The sequence below is a fragment of the Myxocyprinus asiaticus genome, chromosome 27 (assembly GCF_019703515.2).
Source record: "Myxocyprinus asiaticus isolate MX2 ecotype Aquarium Trade chromosome 27, UBuf_Myxa_2, whole genome shotgun sequence".
In the NCBI taxonomy this organism is placed as follows: domain Eukaryota; kingdom Metazoa; phylum Chordata; class Actinopteri; order Cypriniformes; family Catostomidae; genus Myxocyprinus; species Myxocyprinus asiaticus.
Window position 1 is genome coordinate 9,136,606 of NC_059370.1, and position 24,144 is coordinate 9,160,749.

General features: G+C 37.6%; 2 protein-coding genes across 4 annotated transcripts in view; one reads left to right on the top strand and one right to left on the bottom strand.

The window, feature by feature from the left end:
- Positions 1–6,918, top strand: part of LOC127417598 (choline transporter-like protein 1) — a 173,561-nt gene extending 166,643 nt beyond the window's left edge. For all 3 annotated transcript variants that reach the window (XM_051657633.1, XM_051657634.1, XM_051657635.1), the window contains one exon: positions 4,024–6,918. The gene's annotated coding sequence lies outside the window, so the exon portion shown is untranslated. The remainder of the gene's footprint in view (positions 1–4,023) is intronic.
- A 656-nt stretch (positions 6,919–7,574) lies between these two features.
- Positions 7,575–20,767, bottom strand: LOC127417603 (WD40 repeat-containing protein SMU1). The gene is made up of 12 exons (XM_051657642.1): positions 20,646–20,767; positions 18,689–18,899; positions 18,378–18,530; positions 13,265–13,375; positions 13,002–13,130; positions 12,795–12,914; positions 12,555–12,671; positions 12,339–12,466; positions 12,136–12,262; positions 11,784–11,951; positions 8,341–8,493; positions 7,575–7,939 (listed from the first exon to the last, which is right to left on the bottom strand). Exons 1-12 carry the CDS (start codon positions 20,669–20,671, stop codon positions 7,841–7,843), a joined length of 1,542 nt encoding a protein of 513 aa, XP_051513602.1. The 5' UTR covers positions 20,672–20,767; the 3' UTR covers positions 7,575–7,840.
- Between the last annotated feature and the right edge of the window lie 3,377 nt (positions 20,768–24,144).

Below are 24,144 nucleotides of genomic sequence, written 5' to 3' on the forward strand. Positions count from 1 at the left end.
CGTGAACAAATTACTCTTTTGAACCAGATCTTTTTTATGATTCACCTGAAAAAAAACTGAAGGTTTGAACTCAGGAGCTCAGGTTAGCAGTTTGAATCAGATTCACTTTCTCAGCGAATCAGCCATCAGTGAGTTCAGAACTGAGAGTGCAGACATTTCAAAATAAGAGTCCCATGTGTATTTCGGGCTTCTTTATAATCAAAAGTGTTGCATTGAGTACCAATTTTTTTCTTCTGGTAATTATTGATTGGGATTGGAGTAGCACAATAAACTGCATCTGGGATTTCATTCAACTTGCACTCTTGTAGTCTCTGTGTCTGGGGCCATCTAGTCAAAGTAAAGAAAGACTAAGGCAGTATTTTAAAACCATTAAAATTTATATATATATATATATAATCAAGCTTTTGACACTTGTACATAACTATTACACAAGGTGCTAACATTCATTGATGCTCAAGAAGACAACACACCACTATATGCAAACTATATGTAAATATATGTAATGTACATTCTGAAGAACAGTACTAAATAAAATATTTTATCTTTTATATTTTTATAAATTATGAAAGGGGTGTGAACATTTATGAGACAAAAGGGAATGTAAACTTATCTTCTCAACTATATATGCTGTTTATTAAACCTCCGATTAATGGGTTATCAGCTGACTTCCTTTTCTTTGGCTTTCTATCTTGTTTCTGAACAGCAATCTAAATTGAGAAAACATTTGATTTGGCTACTAAAAACAGCCATTTGGCTCCTTAATGTTTCAGTTTAGTAGCCAGTGGCTCCCAAGTAATTTTTTTAGTCTGGAGCCCTGATATTGTAAAAGGTAGATTATTGTAGGAGTGCACATTTTATATCTCTTATTTGTTTGAATGCGCAGCTGGACGCAGAAAAGCGCAAACATTACAAAATAAGAGTCCCCGGTGTATTTCAAAGTTAAAGTGCCTTTAAAGTTAAAAGTTCCATGCTATGAATCAAATCTGCACCGTTTAGGACTGAGAGTTTGCTTGACAGAAAGTATACTGAATCATTGCGTGAATTTTTAAATGAATAAAACTGCACTAATTCAGTACTAATTTTAGACTTCTCTCACCTACATTAATGTTTAATAGGTCAACTGTTATGTTATTTGTTTGCACTGAACTTCATTACAAGTATTAACATTCATATTCTATTAATATTATGATAATATGCTATGGGTTTACTACATGTTTTATTTTAAGATTAATTTGACTGGTATTTACCATGTTCTGTGCATGCAAATTTTATTTTACTGTATGTCATGTGAACTGAATGTATTTCCTTTATTGTTAATACCATTTGATGTACCCAGTTTAACATTAGGATTTCTAAAAACTTAGAATCATACCACCTTTAATTTTCCACAATTGCTGATGGTGTCATTGTATTAATAGACCCTTTTTCAATTGTAGGATCTCCCACAGTTGTCATAATTTTTCATAGATTGAATGTAATGTTTGTAAAGCTGGCACCAGGATGTCTACGCCCAAAAGGCACCATTTCCGGTAAAAGTCAAAGAACTCTGCGAGAACCAACGTCATAGAACTCTCTCACAAAAGCTGAAATCTACACCTGAATATCACCACGTGTGATAAATTGCCTTTGCATTGTTTTACAAAGCTGAAATCTTCACCTGAATATCACCACAGTGTGATAAATTGCAAATTACCTTGCTGCCCCTTCTTCTCTTTCTCCCCCTTCTCCCCTTCAACAGCTCAGACCAATACAAAGACACAAATATATAAAAATATAACAGATACCATGAAAATAAAGAATGCAACTGTATGTGTTTGATATAATTTAAGAGGTCTCTGTACAATTGGTATAATGGTCTCATTCCCATGTTGGTAAAACTAATGGTGACAAAGTTGTAAGGTCTTTGCCAAATACTGCAAATTCTGGAGGTCTATCCCCCTCCTTGACCTACAATTTAAATGATCTGCTGTATGTTAATAAGGTTAAACCCCAGGAAGCCAAGAACCCATTCACCCCCAAGTTCTCATTGTTAAAAGGATAAGACCATTTGGTACACAATGTTTTCTGTTTGTTACTTAAGGAGAGATGGCAGAGGAGCTCGGGGAGTCTGTAGTCAGATATCCCACACAATTGCTGTGTGTAGTTGTCCATTGCCAGGTATGTTTCTTTTACTTGTCTTTTATTTTTAGGAATGTTTGTTTATTCTGATCATGTGTGAAGTTGGCTTTGATTGATTTTGTAACTTACGTTTTAAATCCTACCTGGCAAATAAATTGTTACTTTTTGATTTATTCTGTATTCCTCCAAAATTATTTATCACCGGTAGATTTGAGGGACGCCTTTTGTTACCGCAAACTTATGTCCAGGATATTTATCATTACAGGAGTTTATGAATAGGAGAAAACCACGTAAGACTACCAGTCACTGCTTATCACCGTCTTAGTATGTTGTATAAAACTATCAAAAGGTTATGAGCAAGCAGCCGAACTAAATGATATTAGTAAACCCTGCAACCGCTAACTATGAACAGGACTGGTGATTTTGTGTTCGTGAGATCTATGCAATTTACGGCTGGCATATGACTCTGAGCAACAATTGGGACCCGAATGAAAGGATAATGAATGTTAGGACGATTCAGAGTAATCAGTAACTTAAAAAGATTACACTAAAAGAATGATCAGAAATCAATTAGAGCTTAAATCTAAATTAGAGGTCCAATTTAAATTGGAGTCAGATTAGTATAAAATTGGAATCAGATCAAATTAATAACGGAGTCAACTGATAAAGTGCAAATTAATAAGTGCTTTTGGTTCAGCGCTCAGAAAAGACAGAACAACACAGAAACCTTCAGGGGCCATTCTGTTGGAATCCAACATCGAACCAATAGGTTTGGCTGTTGATGAACTTAGGTTCATTTTTTTAATCACTCCACAGATTTCATATTAGCAAACTATGGTTTTGGCAAGGTGTTTAGGACATCTACTTTGCATGACATGAGTAATTTTTCCAACAATTTTTTACAGACAGATTTTCAATTTTAATTGACTATATCACAGTTCCAGTGGGACAGACGTTTACATGCACTTAGTTAACTAAGCTTGGAAAATTCCAGAAAACTATGTCAAGCCTTTAGACAATTAGCCAAATAGATTCTAACTGGCTAATTGGAGGTGTACCTGTGGATGTATTTTAAGGCCTACCTTCAAACTCAGTGCCTCTTTGCTTGACATCATGGGAAAATGAAAAGAAATCAGCCAATACTTCAGAAAAAATTTTTTGGACCACCACAAGTCTGGTTCATCCTTGGGAGCAATTTCCAAATGACTGAAGGTACCACGTTCATCTGTACAAACAATAGTCCGCAAGTATAAACACCATGGGACCACAGAGCCATCATACCGCTCAGGAAGGAGACACGTTCTGTCTCCTAGAAAAGAACGTAGTTTGGTGCGATAAGTGCAAATCAATCCCAGAACAACAGCAAAGGACCTTGTGAAGATGTTGGAGGAAACAGGTAGAAAAGTATCTATATCCACAGTAAAACGAGTCCTATATCAACATCACCTGAAAGGCTGCTCAGCAAGGAAGAAGCCACTGCTCCAAAACTGCCATAAAAAAGCCAGACTACAGTTTACAAGTGCACATGGGGACAAAGATCTTACTTTCTGGAGAAATGTTCTCTAGTCTGATGAAACAAAAATTTAACTTTTTGGCCATAATGACCATCGTTATGTTTGGAGGAAAAAGGGTGAGGCTTGCGAGCCGAAGAACACCATCCCAACCATGAAGCATGGGGGTGGCAGCGTCATGTTGTGGGGGTGCTTTGCTGCGGGAGGGACTGGTGTACTTCACAAAATAGATGGCATCATGAGGAAGGAACATTATGTGGATATATTGAAGCAACATCTCAAGACATCAGCCAGGAAGTTAAAGCTCGGTCGCAAATGGGTCTTCCAAATGGACAGTGACCACAAGCAAACCTCCAAAGTTGTGGCAAAATGGCTTAAGGACAACAAAGTCAAGGTATTGGAGTGGCCATCACAAAGCCCTGACCTCAATCCGATAGAAAATTTGTGGGCAGAACTGAAAAAACGTGTGCGAGCAAGGAGGCCTACAAACCTGACTCCGTTACACCAGTTCTGTCTGGAGGAATGGGCCAAAATTCCAGCAACGTATTGTGAGAAGCTTGTGGAAGGCAACCCAAAACGTAGGGCACTGTAGGTTACTCTAAATGACAGCATGTCTCGTTTATATTTTCAGATAATAGAGTACAATGAACAAGTCTGGAAATGTGTGCATTTATATGTCCAGTACATGAATTAAAGTGATAATTAATTAAATCTCTAACCTCTATACTATATCTGTGGTCTGTGAAATTATCACATATTATCTAGTTAGTGAAGAAGAAGGAGTGATTAATTGCTTAAGCTTTGAATCGGCAGACATTTCCTGCATATTGATACTATGGAATGTAATGTTATAAATAACATAAATATTCATTGACTGAAGGATCAGTAAAAAAGAATGTGGGTGCTATAATTTTATTCCTTGATATTTATAGATATGCTCATTAAATTCATATCATGAAATAAAATTATTTATTAGAAAGTCTAAATATAAATGTATAAAGCCCTTTCTATACAGTGAAGCGTGTGGAGGACTTTCAAAATATTACAGTATTAAAAACTTGTTATTAAAAGATAAAGCACAATGTACACAATTTGTTCACTTTTGAATGCCTTAAGTGTGTGAGACTGGAAATGCTGGTGAGAAGAAGATTTGTGAGGTAAAGATTGCATTTTACCATAATAATGCTTTAAAAGCATAATCATGTGCATAATCTGAGTTTCCAGGGCCACTGTGTTGCTATCAAAAGGGCACGCATGCGCGGACAGCCTCTGAAACTTACTGACATTTACCTGAAATAAATGTCTCTGGAACATAACATACTCTGGAGCAGCTTATGTTCAGAGAGTAAGTTGCTATGGCTACTAACCCTGAAAGTTACGTTTTTGGAAACGAAAGTTGAGGTTATTCACTTACTCGGAGTAAACTCACCCGGGTAAGTCGCTTAACCTGCTTTCTGGAATACCCCTTAGCTGAACCCCATCATGAATGCAGTTTTATAGATTTGGGGATTTAGTAACTAATGGGGCAAATACTTTTTCATGCAGGCCCAGTTGGTATTGGATAACTTCTTTGCTTCCAAAAATAACGTTATAATTTAAAAACTGTATTTTGTGTTTACTCTAATTGCCTTTGTTTTATGTGTGAGATAAACACAAAAACAGAAGAAATCAGGATGGGGCAAATAATTTTTCACAGCACTGTACATAGTAAGCATTTTTTTTTTTTTTTCCAGTATTACATATCTTATAATACTGTAGCATTTTATTTTTTCCCTGAAGTCCACTGATAATGTTAGTCAAGGGTTCATGCACCGAAAACAGTTGTGATTTTCATTTACATAACCATTTTCCATCCTTTCAGTGTTAGGTAAGAAAAAAAATAATCCACTTCAAATTACTTGATTACATTGTAAATTGTAAAGTTGTAATCAGATTACTATATTGCTAATTACTTTACTTGTAAACTACTTTCTAAAACATTTTTCCACTCCACAAATTCAAAATAAAGTCTATATCTCCTCCTCGTTCATTGTTGCACACAAGTCACCCACTTAGCACCACACATTTCTCTCTTACAATGATTTGTTAGGGGGCACATGCCATTCAAATATCACAGAAGTGCAAATAGACATTTATATGAACAGAATTCATGTCATATTAAAATGTGTAACCTTAGTACTATTATGAAAAATAATTACATTAAATGAGTCAGTAACTGTAATCTGATTACTTGAATGTAAAATATAATGTGTAATGATTACTTTTTAATTCAAAAAGTAGCGTATTACAGTAATTATTTTGTAATCAGATTGCACCCATTAAACAGGCTGTTTTTGCTACTGTACCTTTAAGACATATTTATGTAAATAACCTACTGATTGGCTAACCTCTTTGCTTCTAAATTATTTTAAAGGTGCTATATGTAATATTTTTTACTGTACTAAATCATAAAATGACCATAATATGTCACTAGAGAATTAGGAAACATGCTAAGTTGAAATATATATTCTACAAATATATATAAATATATTCTACTTTGAAATTTGCATTCCGGGCCGGAATTTCCGTTTATGTTTTGGCCTGTGTGATCCCGCCCACTGCCACTCACCAATAGTATTTCGACACCGCCAGGGTTGCCAGATTTGAACAAGTTTGCAGGCAAACAACACTGCGTGCTGCAGCCATGGAAGCCAGCAAACGAACTGGATCAGAGATAACAGATTCCACCTGACCTAAAAAGCCTCGCCATCCGTCTAAAAAACCACCATGACCAGAGGCGTTGTAAAACAAGGATATATATTGGAGACATTTTCAGTTTCGCTCGCTCCTGTTGCGTGTCCTCATTCCGGAAACCTGCATGAGCTTCGAGTCTGGGGCGGGGCAGACAACTCTCCAATATTTTGAATTTGGACTGCAGTACCCATTTCAAACACTTGTTGTCAATCTTACATATAGCACCTTTAAATGAGTGAATAACAATAATTTTATTCTGTTCATCACACAAGGTAATCGGAAGGCTTCAGAAGACTTGTAAAATAGTGCACTAGTCATATCAATTAAAAAAAAGTTTTTTTTAAATTTTTCTCAAAAGAATGAAGACACTATTCACTTGTAATATATGGCAAATTAACAAGTTGATCATTAATAAGACTTTTAAAAAAATTCACCTTTTGTGTTCCATGGAAGAAAGCAAGTCATACTGGTTTGGAGCAACATTAGGGCAAGTGGAACATTTTTTTTTTTTTTTTTTTTTGTGAACTATCCCTTTAAGTCAATTGTGGTTATTCGCTCTCCAGCTCACAGGTCCAAACTCAACAGCCAATAGCATTATGGCATCATTTCAGCAGCAGAGACTGGTCATGTCTCAGCAAGGTGAGTCACTCAAACTTTAAACGCATGCTAGTCATGTGATCTTTGTTTTAAATCTACATCTGTCTTTTCTATTCTCTCTTCAGACACATAGATCTTTACTGCACCAAAGACGAGGAGCTCCGTCAAATGGAAACTAACCATTCTTAAATAGTCTATATATTGTCACTAATTAATTTGACCATATTGTGTTTTATGGAATATTACGGAAAATTAAAGATTACAACATGTCTGTGGTCTTTTGCGCTTTATTTAGCCTAATTAAATATTGATAGTGGTTACAATAATTTGTCCCTGTTGATATCACTATTACAGACATGTAGGGCCACATTTTTTTTTAATTTTTTTTAATCATTAACAATAAATCCATTAAGTTTAAATCTTGTCAATAAGATCCTTCTCATCAAAACTAAATGAAGTTTGACATAAGGAAAGCACTTCTCCAGCATGAGGAACATTATTAATTCATAAAAAAGCCACATAGCATAAACTGAGAAGTGTCAATTAAATATTTGTTTCCATTTCCTAACCACTGTTCCTCATATCTAGATTTTTAACATGCAACAAAGACACAACTTGTGGTCAAATGTTTTAATTGTAAAGGTTAGACACATTTAATGGGAAGGAATGAACAATGATTCTGATTTTCTAATGCTGGACCTAAAGAACAAAACTTGTAGCCATAAGTTATAGATGCTTCATAAAGAAAATGCCCATTTGAAAAATTATCCACTGCACTTACGGGTATGTATAAAAAAGGGCTAAAAAGTAGGCAACTTCAACTACTCTCCTGCCAGCCCCAACCAATCAGGGGCCCCATGTAGAAGTCACAAGACTATTGTTTATGGCTTCCAGAGTTTGAGGAGTCCATCCTCACTGTATGTGGCGATCAAATTCTGGTGTGGGTGGTGGGCAATACCGATTACATCCTTCTCATGAACCTGTGAGAGGACAAACAGATCATCAAAAACTTGCAGAAGTGGTTACAGTGATTTAAATATCATGAAAAGTAATGAAATCCCCCAAAATAAAGTACGCATGTCACTGGACAGAAAGTGAGGCTTAGTTTTTCACCTATCACGTGATTCTCTGAAAAGAATACATGCCCAGTACGGGGCTTCATTGGAAATTGCGCTGCATAGTCCACAAAAGCTTTGAAGCTTCAGTGTCATACATAACATCACAATTTTACAGTCCTGGAAACAAATTTTCAGTTTTTCCATGACCGTTGGAACCCTGTTTTGGTATGTCAGCATGACATGATATGTCCAAAGCTGTTGATTCAGAAAGGAACACAAATTGAACACACAAATTAATGAAGACAGAGGAAGAGAGGTCTTACAGTTAGGGTTCTCTCTAGTTTGCCCGTGACTGTGCTGAAACAGTACAGCACAAAATCTTCTCCGACGCAGTAGATCCACTCTCCACGCGGAGACAGAGTACAGCACACAAAATCACCTCCCTCTCTCTTACCAGAGCTGAAACTCCTTACAATCTGCAACAGGAAAACAAATTCTCAGAGATCGATAATGTACACATTAGAGGTAGACTGATATATCAGTTTTATTGATTAATCGGTGCCAATAGTTGCTTTTTGGATCTATCGGTAATCTGCATATATCTATGCTGAATGCTGATATAGGTTTTTTTTCCTCCATTTCTTCATGTTTCACTGCCGCCAGCACTGGATGATTCTACAGTTAGAACGGTTTGGTTCTACAGTACAACAGCGGCCTCTAGAGGTGAAATAAAAGCAATCACGTGGGAATTTAAATTTTTCATCGACAATATTCATCCATATTTTTATTCTCACTTTGATGCATATTGTGTTATTCTGATTCAAGTGTTCTAAATTGAAGCAAGGGCATTCAAAGAAAAATGCAACTATGAAATTTCCCATGTCAGCATATACATTGTGTCTCCAACATCATATCTTTGGAATAATAATAAACCTTATTCCTCATCTAACCTCATCTGGTGAATATATACAGGCTATAAAATAAGAGTCCCTTGCGTTTTGGGCTTGTTTATAGTTAAATGTCCCACGTTATACTACATCTCTCCATGTTATATTCTTGGGATTTTGGTTGATCAATTAACAGCATCTGGGATTTTATTCATTTTGGACTCTTGTAGCTTCTGTGTCTTCCCGTCACAGTAACAAAAGACTAAGAGTTTTTTTTTTTTAACCTTATATAAATACATTTTAAAAACTATTGGCCGAATAATCTGTTATCAGTCTTTTCCACCACCTAAGTTAACGGTATCGAAAAATCCACTGTCGGTCGACCCCTAGTACACAAGCACACTTCTGCAACTTCACAATAAGCTTGAAGTGCTGCAACTAACATTTCGTTTAATGTTCGATTAATCGATAGATTATTTCTTCTTAATCGGATAAAACAGCCAAATGTTCTACTGTTCTTATAAACGACATTTTCTTGCATTACAGTGCATCCGGAAAGTATTCACAGCACTTCACTTTTTCCACATTTTGTTGTTACAGCCTTATTTCAAAATGGATTAAATTCATTATTTTCCTCAAAATTCTGCAAACAATACCCCATAATGACAATGTGAAAGAAGTTTGTTTGAAATCTTTGCAAATTTATAAAAAAAAAAAAAGAAAAGAAAAAAAACAATCACATGTACATAAGTATTCACAGCCTTTGCCATGACACTCAAAATTGAGCTCAGGTGCATCCTGTTTCCACTGATCATCCTTGAGATGTTTCTACAACTTGATTGGAGTCCACCTGTGGTAAATTCAGTTGATTGGACATGATTTGGAAAGGCACACACCTGTCTATATAAGGTCCCACAGTTAACAGTGCATGTCAGAGAACAAACCAAGCCATGAAGTCCAAGGAATTGTCTGTAGACCTCTGAGACAGGATTGTATCGAGGCACAGATCTGGGGAAGGGTACAGAAAAATTTCTGCAGCATTGAAGGTCCCAATGAGCACAGTGGCCCCCATCATCCGTAAATGGAAAAAGTTTGGAACCACCAGGACTCTTCCTAGAGCTGGCCACCTGGCCAAACTGAGCGATCGGGGGAGAAGGGCCTTAGTCAGGGAGGTGACCAAGAAGCCGAAGGTCACTCTGATAGAGCTCCAGCGTTTCTCTGTGGAGAGAGGAGAACCTTCCAGAAGAACAACCATCTCTGCAGCACTCCACCAATCAGGCCTGTATGGTAGAGTGGCCAGACGGAAGCCACTCCTCAGTAGAAGGCACATGACAGCCCGCCTGGAGTTTGCCAAAAAGCACCTGAAGGACTCTCAGACCATGAGAAACAAAATTCTCTGGTCTTTGGCCTGAATGGCAAGCATCATGTCTGGAGCAAACCTGGCACCGCTCATCACCTGGCCAATACCATCCCTACAGTGAAGCATGGTGGTAGCAGCATCATGCTGTGGGGATGTCTTTCAGCAGCAGGAACTGGGAGACTAGTCAGGATCGAGGGAAAGATGAATGCAGCAATGTACAGAGACATCCTTGATGAAAACCTGCTCCAGAGCGCTCTGGACCTCAGACTGGGGTGAAGGATCATCTTCTAACAGGACAACGACCCTAAGCACACAGCCAAGATAACAAAGGAGTGGCTCCGGGACAACTCTGTGAATGTTCTTAAGTGGCCCAGCCAAAGCCCAGACTTGAACCCGATTGAACATCTCTGGAGAGATCTGAAAATGGCTGTGCACCGACGCTCCCCATCCAACCTGCTGGAGCTTGAAAGGTCCTGCAAAGAAGAATGGGAGAAACTACCCAAAAATAGGTGTGCCAAGCTTGTAGCATCATACTTAAAAAGACTTGAGGCTGTAATTGCTGCCAAAGGTGCTTCAACAAAGTATTGAGCAAAGGCTGTGAATACTTATGTACATGTGATTTTTTTTATTCGTTTTTCTTTTTTTAATCAATTTGCAAAGATTTCAAACAAACTTCTTTCACGTTATCATTATGGGGTATTGTTTGTAGAATTTTGAGGAAAATAATGAATTTAATCCATTTTGGAATAAGGCTGTAACATAACAAAATGTGGAAAAAGTGAAGCGCTGTGAATACTTTCCGGATGCACTGTATATGCAGGATTTCGATAAATTATATTTAAACATAAACTTGACGTTCAACAACAAATGTTATCAAACTGCATAGTTCAAACAAAATGAATGAAATGGTCGCGGATGCGTGCGCGCTGCTTGCTCAATGATGTCTCTGAGGTTTTACGGAGACTCGCGTGTAGTAAAGACAAACAGTTCTGCAAAATGGAAACATGCGCATGACTTTGAATTCATAATGTTTATTCATTTTAAAAAAAAATATACAAAATATCAGTAAAATGTAAACAACTTTCAAGTGCAGCAAACAACACAAGCAAGTCAACGCACCTGACGCAGCAACCGGCCCACATTAAACGAAATGTTTGTGATCATCTTTGAAGTGTTTAGCAAAGTGCTTCCATGCGCTTCAACTCATCTCTGGCATTTTTCAAATGAGTTTTATCATGCAAACGCATTTTCACTTGGAGCTTCTCCGTGCATGTCGCACACATCCGACTTATTGATAATGAAATTAGTTGATTATTTTCATTACTGATTTTATCGATTAGTTGTTGCAGCAATATTAATGCAATAGTTCACATGAACTAACAATGAAAAATGCTATTACTGACTCAATTTGTTCTTCATTTCCTTTTTGTGTTCTAGTGGAATTAAAATTTTTCTATATTCAATCTAGAAGAACCAAATGTTCAAAACTGTTTACAGATCAGTGTAAGATTTTCCTCACCTGGCCCTGCATGTTCATGATGACGACAGTGTTAGATCGATTACACACGACAAAATGCTCAGGGTTTTTGGGGAGCAAGATCACATTGTTGACGGTGATGTCTGTGCCAGCAGAGGTACCCAGAGACTTGAACGTGCTGGTGCATTCTGTGGTCTTCACGTTCCAGATCTGGGAGAGAAAATACATGTTAGGTATTTATGAGACTGAAACTAGACTTGAAATGACTTCTGAAAAACTATTACGTGGTTTAATCAACATTAAAAGTTGGTAAAAGTTAAAATCTTTAGTGATTTATTGCCTAGAGTATTAAAAATTCATCCCCATTTATTTAATACTGCATTAACATTCGTACCTTCACAGTTCCGTCGGAAGAGGCGCTAATGACGTGATGGCCGTCAGGAGTAAGAGTGGCTTCGTTCACAAATGAAGAATGACCTCTGAACTCCTTCAAACACTTGCCTGATTTCAGCCCATGAATCCTGATGAAAAACAAATGTCATGTAGTTCATTTCACTGTTTTTGTGGGAGCTGAGAACAGCGATGAGTGGTGCTCACCTGATGGTCTGGTCGAATGAGGCAGAGAGAATCTGAGTGCTGTCTTTACTGAAGCTAAGACAGGTGACGCCTTTACTGTGAGCGCGCTCAAACCGCCGCAGACACTGACCGCTCTGGATCTTCCACACCTGAAGCACACAAGCCAGGAAATATCATCAATATCACAGCCCTTAAGCACTTCAGTTTCAGATATTTGTTTGGTTGCATGTATGAGACCTTAATTTTGCCGTCCTGAGCTCCTGTGGCCAACATCTCAGTGTCTCGACTGAAAGACATGCACAGCACGGCGTCATCCATCATCATGAAGTTATCCTGCGCCTGATACTTCAGATCCTGCACAACACACATCAGTGCATTAATATACTCTACCAACACACACGCAGGTTGAAGTGTACGGTTACACTGCAAACACATAAATACATCTTAGTGATGTAGCTATGCTGTAGAGGTAATGACCTTTCTGATTTTTCCAGTAGTGAAGTTCCAAACTTCAATAAATCCATCAACAGATCCAGTGACCATATACTGACCATCAGGAGAGAAGCGCGAGCACTCAACATGAGACTTCTGACCAAACTGCAAACACAAACACGCATATGATATTAACAATTCTTTGGCACATCTAATTTTGCTATAGAGGAGTGATGCTTCTCTTTCTTGTACCTTGATGTGTCTGTTCAGCTGTGTGGGGAATCGCTCTTCCTCTACATCCTTCACTGCTGCCTTACCTCTGAACAAATCAATGGTCATACCAGGAGGCAGAAGACCCTGATGCTGCTGCCACTTCAGAGACTTTAGAGAGAGACCGAAACAGACCATCAAATATATCAAACTTTCAGACAGGAAAATGAAGAGACTCTAACAATTAAGTGTGATTGTACAAGGTTATCAAAACCTCCATTACCATAAGGAAAAGTTTTGCTCACCTGTCCGAGCAGGGCCATGAGACGTGAGGGTGGCACTACGCTGACCTCACCAGCAAGAGCCTGAGCAATAGCTGCTCTACGCTTTTCCTTACTGCTGCCATCAGGGTAGGCCTGTTAACAAAAACAAAAAGTCAAAGTACAGCAGGAAAACAAATGTGCTGAATATTAAGGGAGGACTGCATGGGAAGATGCAAAACAGAAACATTGCATAATATGGTCTATCAGTAGTATGTTACACTGGTGTCACTTGACCTCATCGAATTACATTCATTCGAGCGCATCCAGTTATCATCTTGGAAATATAAACAGTTATTTTGCATTTTGTATTAAAATTGTGTAAACAAGCCTTCACATTTGACAATCAGACACAATAATGAGTCAAGGAAGGGCTTATCTGTCACACTGGAAATGAAAGGTCAAGGCAAGCACATTACATTGTATCGCAAGCCCTTTCAACATTTAATCATGTGCAGGATATGAATTACAGATCTCAATAATAGGGATGCAGCAATAGGAAAATTCAGAAAATACAATGTATTTTTATTGTATACAGTCTTCTTATTTTGTGTATACTGTACATTATTAGGTGTATATTGTGTTGTGTAACAGATGTGTAAACAGTGTCGTGTAAATCAGATGTCTATTGTAATTGTCATACTGCTATGTTGCTTGGAACTGCACCCAAGACTTTCACCCACTGTTGCACTTGTGTATATGGTTGAGTGACGATAAAGGGATTTGATTTGAATTTGCAATTCTAAAACATTTTTGCTCTTCTATTTTTGCAGTTCAAAACAACAGAACTCACATTTTACATGTTTGTACTGTATATAATAGAACATCACAAATTCATATTATGCTGGGCAATTGACCCTTCGCTAAGCTCCGCCCCCTTGGTTAAGGTTGCTCGCTCTGACTCCCATTGGAATGGGAGATTGGCGTGGACGATGCATTTTTTATCTTCTTTTGGCAAAATATTCTCAAACTGAATGGATAATATTTTTACATGGGCTGGTATGAAGAGTGACACTGTAATACATATTTATGTTAAGTTTTTAGTAAAATAAATTGTTAAATTACATAGTAATTTGATTAAAAACTGTGCAGACTCTGAATCAAGGCAAAAAACTATACAGTCACTTGAAAAGAGAAAATCTTCATTTAATAATGATTACACATCTAATAACATTAGCGTAAGTGTACAGAGTTGTTTATAACGTCTCATAACACACTCATTTTGATGCTGTGAACTGTTTATATACAATCACTTTTACTATGACTTGAATCAATACACAAACAAATTAACATTCAGTTTTTAGCTTTAATTTACCTTGGAGCAAATGTAGGTGTTGTTGCAGATGTTATATGTTCATTTGGAAATGAGGGCTGACACAGTTTAATCCATAACATGCTCTTCTCCAGATTTATATATATATATATATATATATATATATATATATATATATAATAAATTCAATGCACACAGACTGAAGTAGTTTAAGTCTTTGGTTCTTTTAATTGTGATGATTTTGGCTCACATTTAACAAAAACCCACCAATTCACCATCTCAAAAAATTAGAATATGGTGACATGCCAATCAGCTAATCAACTCAAAACACCTGCAAAGGTTTCCTGAGCCTTCAAAATGGTCTCTCAGTTTGGTTCACTAGGCTACACAATCATGGGGAAGACTGCTGATCTGACAGTTGTCCAGAAGACAATCATTGACACCCTTCACAAGGAGGGTAAGCCACAAACATTCATTGCCAAAGAAGCTGGCTGTTCACAGAGTGCTGTATCCAAGCATGTTAACAGAAAGTTGAGTGGAAGGAAAAAGTGTGGAAGAAAAAGATGCACAACCAACCGAGAGAACCGCAGCCTTATGAGGATTGTCAAGCAAAATCGATTCAAGAATTTGGGTGAACTTCACAAGGAATGGACTGAAGCTGGGGTCAAGGCATCAAGAGCCACCACACACAGACATGTCAAGGAATTTGGCTACAGTTGTTGTATTCCTCTTGTTAAGCCACTCCTGAACCACAGACAACGTCAGAGGCGTCTTACCTGGGCTAAGGAGAAGAAGAACTGGACTGTTGCCCAGTGGTCCAAAGTCCTCTTTTCAGATGAGAGCAAGTTTTGTATTTAATTTGGAAACCAAGGTCCTAGAGTCTGGAGGAAGGGTGGAGAAGCTCATAGCCCAAGTTGCTTGAAGTCCAGTGTTAAGTTTCCACAGTCTGTGATGATTTGGGGTGCAATGTCATCTGCTGGTGTTGGTCCATTGTGTTTTTTGAAAACCAAAGTCACTGCACCCGTTTACCAAGAAATTTTGGAGCACTTCATGCTTCCTTCTGCTGACCAGCTTTTTAAAGATGCTGATTTCATTTTCCAGCAGGATTTGGCACCTGCCCACACTGCCAAAAGCACCAAAAGTTGGTTAAATGATCATGGTGTTGGTGTGCTTGACTGGCCAGCAAACTCACCAGACCTGAACCCCATAGAGAATCTGTGGGGTATTGTCAAGAGGAAAATGAGAAACAAGAGACCAAAAAATGCAGATGAGCTGAAGGCACTGTCAAAGAAACCTGGGCTTCCATACCACCTCAGCAGTGCCACAAACTGATCACCTCCATGCCACGCTGAATTGAGGCAGTAATTAAAGCAACAGGAGCCCCTACCAAGTATTGAGTACATATACAGTAAATGAACATACTTTCCAGAAGGCCAACAATTCACTAAAAATGTTTTTTTTATTGGTCTTATGATGTATTCTAATTTTTTGAGATAGTGAATTGGTGGGTTTTTGTTAAATGTGAGCCAAAATCATCACAATTAAAAGAACCAAAGACTTAAACTACTTCAGTCTGTGTGCATTGAATTTATTTAATACACAAGTTTCACAATTTGAGTTGAATTACTGAAATAAATGAACTTTTCCACGACATTCTAATTTATTGAGATGCACCTGTATATATATATATATATATATATATATATATATATATATATATATATATACACACACACACACACACATTTTTTTAAAAAAAAGTCTGCGTTTATCCTCTTTCTGGGTAACTTTTTTGGATTATTTTGATAAAATCCTGCTTAAAAGTACTCAAACACACATTACTCCCATAGGCTGTCATTGGAAAATAACAAACGCGTGTAAGAGTAATGGTGGCAGGGCAACAGTTGCTAAGACAGGATTGGTCAGAAGCGCTTTCAAGGCGGGGCTCAGCGAAGGGTCAATTCCACGGAAATGTCAACCGCATCACGGAAAAATAAAAGTTACCCAAGGAACAAAATGCCCTTTTAAGTTCTATTGTGGTATAATGGACAATGCCATACACACCGTTAGAGGGCGCTGCTTGCTTACACAACACTGAAGCGCTGACTGAAGCGCTGAATGCGGTCTATTTTTAAGCTTTCAGTAATCGCGCAAGACTATTGGGATTTCAGTCTTAATCGAAAATCAAAGTGTTTTGGATGGTTTTACCTCATCATGTATATGTAAGTGGCGCTTTCACGTCTGTAACGATGGTTTTATCTCATAAATGTGAGAACGAGAATTAAATCTTACATGTTCTAAGGAGTGCCAACCCTTCTACATTCTGTGGCTATCATTAGTTCTAGATTGTGCATTTAAATTTACCGATATTAATTTTTTTTATTTTCACTAGTTGTAATTCAGTTGTCGATTTTAGGAATGGACATTTGAACCAGTAAAAAATGTAATTATTAATATTATCTTTTTCTTTTTTCTTTTACACTATTAAAAAGTACATAGCTGATAATATGCATTAGAGTAAACTGATTTATCAGTCTGTTTTACATATTAATTGGTGCCGATAGTTGCAAAATAAGAGTCCTGAAATAAGTAAGTGTATTCCAGGCTTGTTTAAAACTCCATCATTCTTATCTTATAAAAATCATATTTTTTTTCTGGTTATTATTGGGATTTTGGTTGCACAATAAATTGCATCTGGAATTTTGTTCATTTTGTAGCCTCTGTGTATGTCTCCATCATAGAAAGGAAAGAATAAAACATTTTTGAACAGTCTTTAAATCATTTTTAAAACTATCGGCCGAATAATCGGTTATCAGCCTTCTGTACAACCTTAGTTATCAGTATCAGCAAAATTAATTATCGGTCGAGCTCTAATATGCATATATGTGTATATATATATATATATATATATATATATATATATATATATATACACACATATATATATACATATATATATATATATATATATACATATATATATACACACATATATATATATATATATATATATACATATATATATACACACATATATATATACACACATATATATATATATATATATACACAAACATTACAGAAAATGCCCATGTTGAGCACAGTATACATACTATATACAGTATTGTGCAAAAGTTTTAGGCACATAAGATGTTTCACAAAAGCATTTGTCTTAAGATGGTTATTTATATCTTCAGCGTTAGTGTGTCAATAGGAAATATAAATGTTAGACTCCCAAACATTACTTTTGCAAATAGAAAAGATTAGAATAGAAGAACAGGGAGCCCTGCAACAGATGTCATGGCCCCCACAGAGCCCCCCCACTGAACATCGTGTCAGTCTGAGATTACATAAAGAGACAGAAGCAATTGAGACAGCCTAAACAGATAGAAGAACTGTGGTGAATTCTCCAAGAAGCTTGGAACATCCTATCTGCCAACAACCAAGAAAAACTGTGTCAAAGTGTACCTAGGAGTATTGGTGCTGTTTGAAAGGCAAAGGTGGTCACACAGAATATTGATTTAGCTTTTTTATGTTTACTGGACTTCGTATGACATTAAGTGATCAATGAAAACTATTTATATCATTATTTTTGAAGACATCCTCACTATGCAACATTTTTCACAAGTGCCTAAAACTTTTGCACAGTACTGTACATGGCAGCAATTGTAACAGTAGTATGGCAGTATGTTTTACCAAACACAGCCTTAAGTAATTTGTGAATCCTTGAATGGCTACTTTATTACATACACTTCTTGGCTTTTAAAGGCAGTATGTTTAAAAACTAAACTGCTAGTTTTTGTGAATTCATTTCAGAGCCCTTACCTCTCTGGGATCAAAATACGAGCGAGCCAGGAGATTCTCCAGGTGGATGTATCGCTCAGGTTGAGTTTGTTTCAGCATGATCATGGGGTCCGTCTGTCTCAACAACGATCTGGCTGCTCCCAACTCTCTCAGCTCGATCAGCTCAAGAACAACCTGCAATAACACCACAACAACACTTATCACCTATCCCATTATTTGTAGATCAGTACAGAAAAATTACCAGTGTGCAATGAGCTTAATCATTACAACTGACTCATAAAAGTGAAACTTGGACCAAAACCCATCACATCCTGATTGTTTCTGCCTCTCACCTGTTCATAAAGGTCAATGAGGGTCTTGTCTGGGAGTTTGAGGGATTGTATAGCCTGCAGTACAGTGTCCCAGTGACCGCTGTTGATATCAGCCACAAAACTCTCAATACTGTCCACTGTGTTGAGTGACACTGTCGTCTCCTCCTGGAGTGTTGCTAAAGCCCGATGCAAGCTGTTTTCCTTCAGGTACTGCATGATCAGACGGATCACGCTGGAGAAACAGAACAAAGACAATTCATTAAAAAAGTGTAAGGTTCTCAGTTAGTATTTATGACACCGTGGCGAAAGAAAATATTTTTAAAAACATAGGAGTTGAATTAAATTAAAGTTTTTGTCTGCAAAGTCAAAAGCAATGCTTGCACTCATATGTGATGGTCTAATTATAACACTAAATATAATTATAATACTCCAAAATTTATATAAAGCAGCAAAGTCTAGGCATCTGTGCCCCTGTCACAGTCTTCTTAGCTTGCAGAGATGTGATCTTCGCAATTCATATAAATCATATCAACCCTTGTACGACCTTCGGGACAATTTTGTCTTTTTGATCATTTTGGCTGTTAATGCCAATGGCATAAATTTAGCTAAAGGTGTGTATTTTTGGGGGAATTTTGATATTTCAACCTCAGTTCCTAAAATACATCTATAATACACTGTGTACACAAAATAGTTACACTCAGGACCTTAAGGACAAAAATGTCCCCATTGAAACCCTTTAAAACTGCAATATTTGATCCCAGTGCCATTGAAGCATAAACTCATGAATTTTATGATATTATGCTTTCATACCCTGGCTTCAAAATATCTTTATTTTTTATATTTTCCACCAGATGGCACCATTTTTCTCATGTTTAGCCTATGGAGCATATACATGCTTTTTTCCTATTTTCTGTTTGCTGTATTATAAAGCACTGCAGGCCAATTTAATAAATGATGCAGATAAAATTGTATGGGTGTGTTGGTATGGATGTCAGAGTGTGTTTTGTATGTGTGTATTGAGAAATGTGTGTGTGTGTGTGTGTGTGTGTAAAAAACAACAGTGGCATTATATAAACAAACTGCCATTTAAAGGGTTAAAATGCTGAAAATTGGTAGTTATAATCAGGGGTGATCTTGGTTAAAAAAATCTAAGTCAGTGAAAGTGGAAAATAATATTAATATATAATGTTTTTATGGCAGTTTTTTGATGCAGACATTTTTGTCCTCTAAGGTCCTCAGTGTTTTGTTTAGTTTTTTTATCTGACACTGCACAAAAAACAAAACAACAAAAAAAAAAGCATCAAAACCAATTTAGTTGCTAATCACTGACATATACCAGACTGTAATAACCCCCCCAACAAAAGAAAAAAATTCTCCTTAGCATTTAGTATATGGAAATTCTTTTTTTTTTTTCTTCATAAAAAACAACAGTGGCATTATATAAACAACCTGGCATTTAAATGGTTAAATCCTGAAAATGAATGACTATTTGGTAGTTATGATCAGGACTGATGTTGGTTAAAACGATTAACTCCTTGAAAGTGGACAATAACAATTTGACGCGGACATTTTTGTCTTCTAAGGACCTCCGAGTAACTTTTTATTTTTAATTATTGACGCACAAGGGTTAAGAACCTGTAATCTTTTCCGATGTTGAGTTTATTTGTAATTATACAAAACCGATGGAGAGATCTTGATCTACTGTGTTTATATATTAAGACAAACAGCAAACTCATTTACGTAAAGAATAACAAATGACCTAGATATGATTAGGACAAGAAAAACTGTATTTAACGTCTAAACTGTGTGCAAAACGTAAATAACCCCCTCAATGCTAACACAGTTAGCCAGAGAGCCCCTTGAAGGCCTAAAACAGCATAAACACAGCCTGCACAAACTAATGTGTAAGTTCAAATCACATTCTTATTCGTGCATATGATGACTTAATATATACATTAAAAAAATGCTATTTACTTACTCTGCTGATTCTATTTCAATAGACATTGCTGAAATATGCTAAAACTGCGGTACAGCGAGAAACTGGAGAGACACCACGACAGGAACAACACGCGTGTCTTCTTCGGCTACTCTGAATGTAACTTGAAAAACAAAACAACAGCGACACGCAGCGGTCTGTTATAGCACTCACAACTACTGACTGACACTGGACACGTCACACTACTATGAAGAACATGAATTAGAATTAAATAGTCCATTAGTTCCACATATTATTTTAAATATGATGATTTAATTGAATTAGCTTATCATAATCTATAATAAAACTGATCTTCAAAAATGGAACATTTTCTAATGACAAATAAAAGTTTATGATGCTATTATGTGAAATCAAGCAGTAAATTAACAGAATCAGAGAATCTTCAGATAAAAACAGCAAACAAAACTTTGAATTTTACAGTGTATTAATGTGATTTATTCCTTTGTATTTTTTTCTTATCCTATTTTCATTACACCCTGTTTTCTATTTTTATTTGATAATAGCCTATTATTATTGCTTAAAAATATTTATCTTCAGACTTATTTCTATGTTGGGTTTTGTTATTATTTAAGGCAATGTGACGAGGAGGGTGTGGCCGGGCTGTGATGATGCATGGCCGGTGCTGAATCAGCTGAGCAGCGGGAGAGCAGGATAAAGGGGAGCCGGAGGCACCAATTCGAGAGAGAGAGAGAGAGAGAAAGAGAGAGAGAGAGAGAGAGAGAGAGAGAGAGAGAGAGAGAGAGAGAGACGCACACGGCCATGTTGCACGTGTGTCTGTGTTTGTTCATGTTTGTTTTAAGTTTGACATTAAAACTTTATGTTTACTGTTCAGCTGGTTCCCGCCTCCTTCTTGAGGGAGGAGGGATGCGTTGCCGCGGAGTCCTGGCCGCTGCTGGCCGCCGGGAACTGGAGTAACCACTGCCGTCCACCGAGAAGGGGAGGAGCGGTTCCATCCACCAGGGGCAGGAGGACTCGCTTCCGTCCGCTGGGGGAGGAGTGAGCTGGCATCCGCCAGAGGGCGGAGGAGCGGTTGAGGACCGGGCAATAGCGCGTCCGGGAGCCTGCGAGCAAGTTCGCTCTCTCTCTCCTCTCTCTCTCTGTGACTCCCCATGCCTCGCCTCGTCTCTCCCCCAGGTTTACAGGAGGCGGGGTGGACCACCGGCTGACAGAACAGCCGGAAGGGCAGCATCTCCCCTCCTGAGATGGGGGGGGGGGGGTTTGTCAGACCGGTGACGCCCCGGCCTGAATCTGGCAGGGGAGGAGTGTGACGAGGAAGATGGCAAAGCCGGGCCGTGAGGGTACAAGGAGAGTGGGAGAGCAAGATAAAGGGGAGCCAGAGGCGCCAGTTCGAGAGAGAGAGAGAGAGAGAGAGAGAGAGAGAGACGCACGAGGCCATGTTGCATGTGTGTCGGTGTTTGTTTATGTTTGTTAAGTTTGACATTAAAATTTTGTTTACTGTTCAGCTGGTTCCTGCCTCCACCTTGCCCATCCTTTATCTGTTACAGGCAAATTGTGAAAAAAAGATGCAATTTAATTCTTAACAACAGCTACAGGCCCGTAGCATCAAGATATTGTTGCTACATAAATATTACTTTATCTTGTAAAACTGTTTATGAAGAGTGAAGAGTGATCTAAATTCAATGTGTCATGCAAAATGATTTCCTATACAACTTTTAATAGAATCGTCTGCTATAGTTGTCTCAGTGTTTGCAATTAATAAATTGGTGATTAAAAGCGCTTTTAATTCTCTAGTTCTTCAAGAGCAATCCTACATTCAATGTGCAGTTCAGTTTGTTACACATCTGCCTTAATTTGAGGTAGGATAGACTGCGGCTAACTGTCACACTGGGAAGATGTCAAAAGGGTTGTACACCACTAATAGACCATTTCAAGGACGTAAATGATAACAAAGAGTTAGAACTCTGCTGCGCATGTCTGGCCCTAAAGCATTTCTGGTAGCTGCATTTTATAATCCAGAACTGTCAAAATAAAATGACTAGTGGCAGAGACTATTAGAAAGACTTTGCTGGCATGTACTTTTAAGTCTAGCTAAAACAGAACAAACAAGATATGTGCAAAAATTGAAATTAAACAATGAGGTGTCATTACTGGATCCTTTATTAGCCAGTTGTGCCTAATGAAATGTCAGTGTGGAAGTAATGAATGCTGTTCTATATTTGTCCTGATTTGTTGCATCATAAACATCAAAATATATCAGAACATATTCAATTCTATTCTTTTCTGATTTTCAAAATGTTTAATCATCTGGGCATTTTGTAGATCCATTTGTGATAGATACTTCCCAGGTCACTGAAGACACGAGGTTCGTAAAAATGTTTGGTGAAACACCCTTGCATTTAAGGCTTAATGACCATTTCTGTTAGCCGAACAGTTGTCTTGTTGTGACAACTATAGTGGAATAGAAAGTGTGACAACTCGCCTATATTCTCATTTGTATTTATTTTGAACACTTAATGTCATTACACCAATATTTGACATACACATCTCAATTTGTCCTTTTTATGTGTTAAAATAAAGGTCAATGTGGCCGTAACTCATCAGTCCAATCCATGCTGTTTAATTTTTTTTAGCCAAGCATAGTCTAAATTAGTCTGGAGTAAGAGTCCTCTATCTCAACACGGGCAGTAATGATCATAAGCACGTGAGAAATCCTGCTGTGACTGCATGTTTTATTCCAGCCTCTGCCTCGGGACGGTGTGCCGTTATAATTCTTATCACAATTGGCCTGAATCACAACGTACAATTCTGATTGACGCGCTCATGTAATTACCTGCAGTTCCGGGTGTCACTGAAGGGGGCGCCAAAAGACGCGTTTTTATTCCAGCGCGCCCTACGAGTGAAGGTCTCTCAAGGGTAAAGCGTTTATTGCTGCATCAGTCTCTCATGCTGTTGTGTTAGGAGGGCACACCGAAGAGCACTTGACTGTGTGTAAAAACACCTAACTGCTGTTAATCTAATTGCCCACCACAAAATAGCACTTATATATCCTATGCTATTAATGTCAAAAAATTGGGCCTACCACAGTTGGGCCTTTCTCACATATTACCATTTCTATGCTTGCCATTAAATACAGGCACTGAAAGTAACATGACTGTGACATTTTTCAAATAGCAACAATACCTCAGTACCTGTTTTGTGTCCATTACGAACTAGTCAATAGGTGTTGTGTCATAAAGATTGAGTGCCACATAAGGCAATTTTTTTATTATGCTAGCGAGTATTACAACATTAGAGGTTTTGCACACATACTGCACACTAATGTATTTTCTCTGACTTATCAGCGTGTAGATTGCTGGGAACAGCCCCACCACTCACAGGCTGAGAAGAGAGTGGGGTGGCAATGAATTGTTGAATGCAGGCTCTTACATTATTGAAGGCCTATTGGCAAATGCATTATATCCATGATTCATTAAGGAACCGGGTGCGTTAAATCTGAATTTGTTTATACTTCTTAGAAAAA

What these genes read in the sequence shown, in the direction of transcription:
- LOC127417603 (XM_051657642.1), bottom strand. Translation starts at nt 20,671, where the DNA reads ATGTCTATTGAAATAGAATCAGCAGA. An exon ending in CTACTGGAAAAATCAGAAAG is followed by an intron (nt 12,672 to 12,794) that starts GTCATTACCTCT and finishes TGTGTTGTGCAG; the next exon opens with GATCTGAAGTATCAGGCGCA. An exon ending in CTTCCGACGGAACTGTGAAG is followed by an intron (nt 11,952 to 12,135) that starts GTACGAATGTTA and finishes TTTCTCTCCCAG; the next exon opens with ATCTGGAACGTGAAGACCAC.